This window comes from Heteronotia binoei, chromosome 4 (genome assembly GCF_032191835.1).
Source record: "Heteronotia binoei isolate CCM8104 ecotype False Entrance Well chromosome 4, APGP_CSIRO_Hbin_v1, whole genome shotgun sequence".
Classification (NCBI taxonomy): domain Eukaryota; kingdom Metazoa; phylum Chordata; class Lepidosauria; order Squamata; family Gekkonidae; genus Heteronotia; species Heteronotia binoei.
Genome location: NC_083226.1, coordinates 81,968,676 through 81,979,217, shown reverse-complemented (window position 1 = coordinate 81,979,217; position 10,542 = coordinate 81,968,676). Strand labels below are relative to the sequence as shown.

Genomic DNA, 10,542 nt, shown 5'->3' with positions numbered 1-10,542 from the left:
TCCCGTGGCCCGGTCGGAACCCAGACTGGCACGGGTCAAGGACGGAAGCGTCATCTAGGAACCTCTGTAGCTGCAACGCCACTGCCCTCTCAATAATTTTGCCTAGGAATGGTAGATAAACCCTATTTGCCATTGATTTCAATGGCCCATAAGGTATAATGGGGCCGTATATTTGGAAATAGCCGCGCATCTACCATATATGCGGCTATTCCGACTGTGGAATTCAGAAATATACGGGATTCTGTATCCCCCCCCCCTGTATATTTCCGAATCCGTGTACTGCCGAATTTTTTTTTTGCACTTTCCTATTGTTTATTTTAAGATTATTTAGGAGCAGAGTCTACTCAGAAGTAGAGGCCAAAAGGGTTTTCCCTATTACATATATATGTTTTGATAGTATAGTTTCACCCTCACGTTTTTTCTATTATGGCAATTGTGCAAGTGTCAGACCACTTACTCCTGGGACCTTCTGTCTTGCACACTATCACATCTTATAGTGAACCACTCTAGACTGTTGAATGGAAAAGCAGTACTCTTAGCCTGCAGACCTGCCAGGTCTCTCTCTCAAGATGCCCCTTTGGTTTGTCCTGACCTAGTCATAAAAGCAGGTCAGGAGACTCCTTTTAGAAATTTGTGACAAGGTAATACAAGAGGATCAGCTCAAGAATAATTGCTGAGAAATATCACTTGGGGATATGACAGTCAGTGCTGAGGATAATTTATTATGAAATCTAAGGAATGATGGGATTTTTTAAAAACTGTTACTACAATAGTATTAGACAGAAGCTGGTATAACTGCAATTTCACTGATGGAAGAGGCAGGAAAGGCAATTTTGTCCCCTTCCCCCTTTTTACTTCAGCCCACACATTCATATGGCAATTGCTCCATGTGGGGCCTGCAAGCAGGGGGATTAACTTTCTCTGGGCTATAAAGGACTTTTTGGGGAGAGAGAAAAGGAAGGAAGATCTGTGACAGTCAGCTCCTACCGCTGATGGACTGCTAGATCCAACCCATTGCAATGTGCCCTACCTGGGTTTCCACTTCAGTTGGTCCAAATGAGGAAAGATTAGGGATGGTCATAAACCACTAAGATATGATTCGATTCATGGCTCTGTCGGTGCGGTAGTTAGCAGAGTGAGCTTCGTGACGTGCCCGACACTGAGCTCCAGGAAAGAAATCAGCCAGACACCTGCAGCTAGTGCCAAAGTAGTGTATTTACAGAGTATACAGTAAGTGCTCACTAGTGCAGTCCAATATGTTGATTACACAGACAAAATGCTCCGCCAGACAGCTAACTCTCGAAGAGAGACCCGTGTGTTGCACACACAGCTTACTTATAGTTCAGCCAGCCAATCCAGGCTGTGCAGTGTCATGCTGACTCAGCATGTTCCTTCACCTGTTCTCAGCCGGCTCAAACCAGCCTGCTGATAAGGTCACTGTGACCTAGCATGCCTGCTAGATCACCATCTGTCAAAGTAGAGCTGTCATACTGGGTTAAGATAGATTCATACCTCAACACACCTCCTAATCTATCGAACCCAGTGCACCCAACCATTGTACACAGTTTTCATGTTCACTCGCGTTCAAACATTTGGTGAATATGTCAGCTGCATTTTTTTCTGATGTACATTTTGTTATCTTTATCAGGTTTCTAGCCACTGCGTCTCTCACGTTTTGGTACCTGATAAGTATATGTTTGCTTCTCCCTCAAGCAGCTTGATTCTCTGTCAATTCTTTAGCTGCTGAGTTGTCAGTATATACCGTGACTGGCAAATTGATAGGTATGCTAAGATCCTTCATCAATTGTACTGCCCACTCTATGTTGAGTACACACTCGTTGATAGCACCGTACTCTGCTTCGCAGGTACTACATGCTACCAGGGTCTGCTTGGTGGCTTTCCACACCAACAGGGCATCACCCAGGAATATTCCGATTCCTGTGGTCGATTTTGCCTTGGGTCGATCCCCCCAGCTCGCGTCGGCATAGGCGCGTAGTTCAGGTTTTTCTCCTACCCTGAGGGATAGCTTGCGCTCTATCGTTCCACTGAGGTAGCGCAGCACCCTTTTGGCCACCACCCAATCTTTGTGGTGGGGCTCAGCGTTTTTCTGGCACAATAAATGCACAGCGTAGCTAATATCGGGTCTGGACCAGCATGCTAAGTGCAATAGCGACCCGACTAGCGACTGGTATAATTGCATGTTCTGGAATACCTCACCTTCGGGTTCCTTGCTATATCCTGTGCTCATGGGGGTCTGCACACTGCTAGCCTCTTCCATACCATACTGAGCCAGCAGCGTTTTTACTTTGTTGCTTTGGCACAGTGCAAAGCAACCATCTGCTTCCCTCGATATTTCTACCCCCAGGTAGTAGCTCACTGGCCCAAGGTGTTTGATAGTAAACAACTTGCTAGCTGTTTCCTGGAACCATTTTAATTGTTGGTTAGAATCCACTAAAACAATCAGATCGTCCACAAATATGAGGACAACCATTCTGGACTCTCCCACCACCCTGCTGAACATGCAGGGGTCCGCCAGATGCTGGTTGAAACCTACTTTCATCAGTGCTGACTTCAAACACTTGTACCACGCGTGGCCGGCCTGTTTTAAGCCATACAAGGCCTTGTTTAGTTTCAACACGCCACTACCTTCACCAAAACCAGGGATATGTTCCATAAACAGATCCTGGTCTAAGGGGGAGTTCAGATAGGCTGTCTCGAAATCGAAGTGATGGGCTTGTTGCCCTGTGCTTCCAGCTTTGCATAATGCCGCCCTTAGGGTTTCAGCTTTTAATGTGGGAGCAAACACTTGCTGATAGTCCAATACTTTTCTTTGGCTGAACCCTCTGGCCACTAACCTGGCCTTTCGTTGCACGGCCCCATTTGCATCTCTCTTTAACCTGTAGGTCCACCTACAAGAGATAATGTTCCAGTTGGCCAGCCTTGGCACTTCTGAAAACACCCCGTTTTTCAGCAAGGAATTATACTCTTTTTGCATTGCCGCAAACCATGCCTGCCTCTCCATGCTATCTAGCTCCAGCACCTCCTCGTATGTCTCGGGCTCAGGGGTGCTGACCTGATTTACACTTGGGAACCCGTATCTGTCAGGAGGGATGCCCTTTGTGGCTCTAGTAGATACTCGCGGCCCTGTGCCAGTATTCGGCTCACCTTCTCCTGTCCTACTGCGTGCCATCTCCTGGGCTGGAGGTCTGGGCTTCGTTCCAGTACTCTTATCAGTACTTGGCGGCAGTCCCAGGTCTTTCTCAGTAGAGTGTAATCTCGGCCAGCTGGACTGCTCGTTAAATCCAGCGGATCTACTGAAGGTTAGCCTAGCCTTTTTATCACAAAAGCGATATGACTTGGTTTCTGGCTGGTAGCCCAGAAAAGTTAGGCTCACTGCCCGGTCACCTCCTTTCCTTCTATTTTTCAGTGGAATATTCACCCAGGCCTGTGTCCCAAAAATTCTCAGAAACTCCAGGTTTGGAGTCCTACGGTACAGTTTTCTGTAAGGCAAATTATTTATAGCTCTGGACCAAAGTCTATTATGAACAAAAACAGCAGAATACATGGCTTCTGCCCAATAAGATATTGGCAACCTTGCATCTTCTAGCATGCTGTACATTATAGTCTGTAGTACAGCCCCTGTGCGCTCTGCTAGCCCATTCTCTTGGGGCGTGGCTGGGTTCGTTAAACGATGGGCAATGCCCTTATTCTCCAGCCAACGTTTCAAATCGTTAGATAAGAATTCCCCCCCCCCTCTGTCGCTCTGAATAGCCTGGAGGTTTACACCTAATTGCCTCTCAACCGCTTTAACCCATTTAGTGAACACCTTGTATACTTCAGATTTATGCACCATGGCAAAGACCCAAGAATACCTGGTATGGTCGTCGGTGGCCACTAGGCAGTACCTCTTCCCCGACAGACTTTTTGGCAATGGGCCAATCACGTCCAAATGGACGAGTTCTAGGGCACGCTTACTCTCCCTTGTGCTTTGCTTAGAAACAGCACAAGCCCTGCTCTTGGTCTTTTTGCAGACCTGACAGTCTAGGTAACAGTTGCAGGGTTTTACCTTTAGACTGGGCACCAACTGCAGGGTCTTCTTTAACGCTCTAAACCCACAGTGCCCGAGTCTCCTGTGGAGCAGATGTATACACTGATTGTGCACTGGCACATTTGACACCTGTGCCACCTGGGCACAATGACTCTGGACCACATATATGTTACCTTCTCTCTTCCCAGTTGCAAGCAGCTTCCCCCCACCTCCTAGGATTTTACAACAGGTCTTCTCAAACTTTACCTGGTATCCCTGGTCAATTAGCATGCTCACACTTAGCAGGTTCGACCGTAGTGTGGGTACACACAGAATATTCTGCAGATTACAATCTAATACAGGAAATTCTATACTCCCTGAGCAAGTAACAGGCGCGGAAGTCCCGTCAGCTAATCTGACATGCCTGTGCTCAGGAATGTCAATATTGTTCAACAGCTCTTTATCGCAGCAGAGATGGCTCGTAGCACCTGAGTCTAAAATCCAAGCAGACCCTGTGCTCTCTCCTGCAGACGTGACCAGCCGGGCTTCTTCCTCACACGGGCTGGTGGTCCTCTGCTCTCGCTGCCTCCGTCCATGCCGCTTTCCCCTCTCTGGGCAAGCTCGAAGCAGGTACCGGAATGATCCACAACCATAGCAGCGTCGGACTGCCAGTGCAGTCGGCTCCTCTTTCTCAGCCTTTGGTCGTCTGCCAGCAGCAAAAGCTGGCTCACTCCTGGACGCTTTCCTGGACGAGCTGATAACCACACGCTCCTCAGCCGACACCCCCGGACAACTCACTGCTGTAATCCTCTCTTAGAAATCAAGCAGGTGGGCACACACGTACTCCATCGTTAGAGTCGCCACATCAACCGTCTCCAGGGACGTTATCAAGGGAGTAAACTCAGGCGGCAACGACGACAGTAAAATGTAAACTCTGTCATCGGGAGCTACAGTCTTGCCTCTGGCCTCAAGCTCAATGAAACAGTCCGTTAGCTTCTTGATGTGGTTTTTCACACACCCTCCAGCTGGCATTACAGTGCGAAACATCTTCCTAGTCAAGGCCATGAGGGAGCCAGCAGTGGTACTAACATGAGCCCCACTGAGCGCGTCCCAGGCAGCCTTGGGAGTGTCCTTCCCACGCACATATACCAACTGGTCATCTCCTACTGCCAGCACGATGTTTGCCAGCGCCTTATTAGCTAACACAGTCTCGGCAGGAGTTAATGCAGCAGGGGGATTACTTACAAACAGCCATTGCCCTTCACGCTTAAGGTAGTGTTCCATTCTCAGGCTCCACACCGCGTAGTTGGCTGAATTAAGCTTCTCAACGGCCACTGCAAGCTGCTGCTGAGCCATGATGCCGACTCCTCCACACAGCTGGCTGCCGTCGTCCCTCTGGCTCTCAAAACGAGATAGCTGGTGCTTCTTTGTCCTTCAACCGGCGTTCCTCGCCTCCGGCTCCTTCCGAACTCTCGGACAGCTCAACTCTCACGGTGCTCCTCCGCGCAGCGGAAGCGTGCTGGGCCCATAACCCTGTCGGTGCGGTAGTTAGCAGAGTGAGCTTCGTGACGTGCCCGACACTGAGCTCCAGGAAAGAAATCAGCCAGAGACCTGCAGCTAGTGCCAAAGTAGTGTATTTACAGAGTATACAGTAAGTGCTCACTAGTGCAGTCCAATATGTTGATTACACAGACAAAATGCTCCGCCAGACAGCTAACTCTCGAAGAGAGACCCGTGTGTTGCACACACAGCTTACTTATAGTTCAGCCAGCCAATCCAGGCTGTGCAGTGTCATGCTGACTCAGCATGTTCCTTCACCTGTTCTCAGCCGGCTCAAACCAGCCTGCTGATAAGGTCACTGTGACCTAGCATGCCTGCTAGATCACCATCTGTCAAAGTAGAGCTGTCATACTGGGTTAAGATAGATTCATACCTCAACAGGCTCATGGATAAACCACAAACTGAACCATGAACCCAGCTGACCCATGTGTGAACAGAACCAGGTTTGTGAAGCTTGTGCCTGAAACAGCTGAGTCACAAGGAGAGTCTGCTCCTGCAGGTCAGCTCTTTCAGGTTCTAAACAGCTAAGTCATGGGAAGAAGCTGCCTCCAATGCTCATTTGTTTTCAGTCTAAACAACTGATCAGTGGGAGCCCCATGGCTTATCTGTTTAAAAGGGCTTTCTTGGGCAGCCAGCCCCTGGGGAAGAGAAAGCAAAGGTTTAAACCCTGAGCCAGCTGTGGTATAGTGGTTAAAAGCAGCAAACTCTAATCTGGTGAACCAGGTTTGATTCTCTACTCCTCCACATTGATTCTCTACTCCTCCACATGGATAACCCTGGGTCAGTCAGTTTTTCAGAGTTCTCTCAGCCTCACCTACCTCACAGAGTGTCTGATGAAAATTTCACTTGCTGAGTATGCTGCCATGGTAGCATGACTTGGCGAGTTCAGAAGTAATTTAAAGTTTAAATGCCTTCAGTTTACTTGCTAAGTCATGTTGTTGTAGCAGCACAGTGCAGCAAATGAACTCAGAAAGCATTTAAAGTTTAAATACTGCCTGAACTCAGTTTAAATGTTTTAAGTTCACTCCATTTAAACGTTTTCAGTTCAGTCACTGTGTCAAACTGAAGTGGTGGCATGCAGTGCCGGATTTACCATTGTGCTTAGGTGTGCTTAAGCACAGGATCCTGTTGGCCAGGTTGGCCCCATCTTTCTTCCAAATTTTTTTCAAAATCCTGCTGAAATACATTAAAATATATCTTCATCGATCAGCATAAGCTTTAATTTGCACATATTAAATCTAAAATCAGGTTGATCTACTTAAACTTTTCAGATATAACAAATTTAAAAGCTGCTCCATATGCATAACTTGATAGCAAATGGTGCAAGCAATTGCAGTTTTTAGCAAGAAAAGCTCGTCATTCGATATCAGAAAAGACATTGAATGATTCAGCATAAAATTTTACACAATAAAACATATTAAAATATTGTTATATTGGTGAAAATCTCAAATTTAGCAGCTAGCAGCATTCAATTCATAAATGCAGTCCACCATGTGTAATGTTTTCCTGTTGCCTAGTGCGAGAGGCGATATCATTTGGTGGTAGCGGGATACAGAGGGTAAGGGAGAGTATGTGTGCCTGTGAGCACATGTGCATGTGAACGTTTCCGGTTATGTGCCACAGACAGCAACAGTTTTCAAGTGGTTTTCTCAAACAGGTGTGTGTGTGTTCCTCTTTGCCTCTCTCTATTTGTGTGTGTGTGTGTTCTGTTCTGTGTGTGTGTGTGTGTGCATGTCCAGGCAGTGTATGTATATGCACATGGATTTGCCTGTGGTCTGCACAAATTCGTTATATCTGAAAAATTCAAGTAGATCACCCCAATTACAACAGCGTACAATGAGTTATGTATGTGTGTTGGAAAGTTGTGCATACAGTACATTCTATCAGTGTGAAAACATGCTGTTCTCATGATGTGAATCAAACAGGACCTCCACTTAGATGAGTTATGAATTCCAACAATATCAGAAAACAAAGACGTGAGCGTTGCTCTTACATATATTGAGTATGTGTATATATACACACACTCATATATAATTATATTTATTTATGGGTTAATTTTTAGTTAGCATTATTATTACATACTTTAGAACTTTCCATACTTTAGAGCTTCTATACTATAGTTCGCCTTGATATTATCCGCTTAGGTGCTGATGAGGCGTTAAACACCAATTCTCTCTCTTTCCAGAATCAAATCCAGACAATTGATATTACTGCTCCAGTTTTTTAATCCAAACAATGAGTAGACGATATGAAAGTGGTGCAAGTAAAAGAAAATGTCACAAAGAACAAAAAGATATAGTCAAACATTTAAAGCTAATCACATCATTTGGCTTTGCATACCCAAAACAAACAAGTTCAATTGCAGATGCAAAAGATTCAGATGCATTACTTGGCACCCAGGAACATGTGTCAGTAATACTTAGTACCAGTGGCACCCAGGAACATTTTTTAGTAACTCCAAGTACCAGTGGCACCCAGAACCTTTGTCTGTAAATCCAAGTACCAGTGCCACCCAGGAACGTTTGTCAGTAACTCCAAGTACCAGTAGATCCACAGACACAGTAACTTTAGTTTCCCCCCACCAAATGTACAGAAGCGAGTGTTTGCTCTTCTACTGATTTAATTGTCAAGAATGATGTAGGTTTTTGGACCACATTGAGCAATGAAGAAATTTCATACTGGATAGAGAAAGGCCCTTTGGAATGTCAACACTGGGATGGACCTTTCACAACTTCGAAGAGAACCTACAAAAACCAAATTACAGCTCTAGCTTCTTCAGGATTTGATAACTGGTCTCATCCTCAAGTTATTAAGACCCATGAAAATTCAAGAAATTATATGAATTCTATGTTGACCTACTTAACAAGAAAACGTGGTCAGACGCTTACAACAAAGTTGATGAGCAAATCAAAGCAGAACAGGAATACTGGAGGCATGTACTTCAACAAGTGATGGCAGTGATTTGTCTGTTGGCAGAACGTGGATTGGCTTTTAGAGGAGATGATTAAACCATTGACTCTCCAAAATATTGAAACTTTATCAATTTGTTGGAATTGATTGCCAAATCTGATCCTTCTTATGTGCCCACATAAACCAGTATGGAAATAAAGGATCTGGCTATCCATCATACCTATCCAAGACCATATGTGAAGAAGTTACCCAGCTAATGGCTAAAAAAGTTCTTGAAGAAATAGTGAAAGATATCAAAGAAGCTGGATATTTTAGTGTATCAGTCGATTCAACACCTGATGTTTCCAATGTTTATCAACTCACTGTAATTGTTAGATATGTTTCTCCCCTTGGCTTCCGGTTTGGGAATCGTGCTAAGTTGACCGGTCCTCTGAATGGGGACAGTCTTAAGCCTCTGTTCAGGGTAGGAAAAGGCTTTCTTTGGCCTTCTGCCTACATTTCTATAATAATAATAATAATAAATTTTATTTCTATCCCGCCCTCCCCACCTCAGCAGGCTCAGGGCGGCTAACAACATTTTATAAAAACATACAATAATAATAATAAAACCTTTAAGTTTAACAATATAAAATATCGACAATAAACTTAATAACATTAAAAACCAGTTCAATAAATACAGTTATTCTGCGGTATAGTTCTTCAACCGCGTTGGCGGCCCCTTAATTTCTGATCTTCCTAACAGTCCGGGTGTGCAAATTTGAAAAGGACAGTCTTGCAGGCCCTGCGGAACTGCTCAAGGTTCCGCAGGGCCCGCACCTCCTCGGGGAGTCAGTTCCACAGAGTAGGAGCCGCAATCGAGAATGCCCGTGCTCTGGTGCTCTGATATTTTATCTCCTTCGGCCCGGGGATGGTCATTAGATTTTTCCCGACTGACCTCAGTGCTCTCTGGGGTTCGTATGGGGAAAGACGGTCCCTCAGGTAGGCAGGTCCTCGGCCATATAAGGCTTTAAAGGTAACGACCAACACTTTGTACTGGACTCGGTATACAATCGGCAGCCAGTGCAGTTCACGCAGCCCCGGCTGTATATGCTCCCGTTTTGGGAGCCCCAGCAACAGCCTGGCTGCCGCGTTCTGCACTAGCTGCAGTCTCCGAGTCCGGCACAGAGGTAGCCCCAAGTAGAGGGCATTACAGTAGTCTAATCTTGAGGTGACCGTTGCGTGGATCACTGTTGCGAGGTCCCGGCGCTCGAGGAAAGGGGCCAACTGCCTTGCCCGCTTCAGATGGAAGAATGCTGACTTGGCAGTGGCTGCTATCTGGGCCTCCATTGATAGTGAAGGCTCCAGTAAAACACCCAGGCTCTTTACCTGGCGCGCTGCTTTCAATAGCGCACCATCGAAGGCCGGGAGAGCTATTTCCCTTCCCAGAGCGCCGCGACCCACGCAAAGGACCTCTGTCTTCGCTGGGTTCAGTTTCAGCCCACTCAGCCTGAGCCATGTCGCAACAGCCTGTAAAGCCCGGTCGAGATTCCCTGGTGCGGAGTCGGGCCAGCCGTCCATTAGTAGATAGAGCTGGGTGTCATCTGCATATTGATGGCAACCCAGCCCAAACCGCCGGGCAATCTGGGCGAGGGGGCGCATATAGATGTTGAACAACATCGGGGAGAGAACTGCTCCCTGAGGCACCCCGCAATCCAGTGTGCGCCTCCGGGACCGTTCCCCCCCAATAGCCACCCTCTGTCCCCGACCTAGGAGAAAGGAGGAAAGCCATTGCAAGGCCGACCCCTCAACCCCAATGTCGGCGAGGCGGCGCGTCAGTAGCCGATGGTCGACTGTATCGAATGCAGCCGACAGATCTAACAACATCAGCACCGCAACGCCGCCTCGGTCCAGTTGCCGTTGGAGGTCATCCACCAAGGCGACCAGCACCGTCTCCGTCCCATGGCCCGGCCGGAAGCCCGACTGACATGGGTCCAGGACAGAAGCGTCATCCAGAAACCTCTGAAGCTGCAACGCCACAGCCCTCTCAATAATTTTACCTAGAAACG

At 46.9% G+C, this 10,542-nt stretch overlaps 1 protein-coding gene across 1 annotated transcript; it reads right to left on the bottom strand.

Annotated features, from left to right (window-relative positions):
• Positions 1 to 1,708: 1,708 nt before the first annotated feature.
• Positions 1,709 to 2,491, bottom strand: LOC132570119 (uncharacterized). The gene has a single exon (XM_060236552.1). The coding sequence runs from the start codon at positions 2,489 to 2,491 to the stop codon at positions 1,709 to 1,711; it is 783 nt and encodes a 260-aa protein (XP_060092535.1).
• Between the last annotated feature and the right edge of the window lie 8,051 nt (positions 2,492 to 10,542).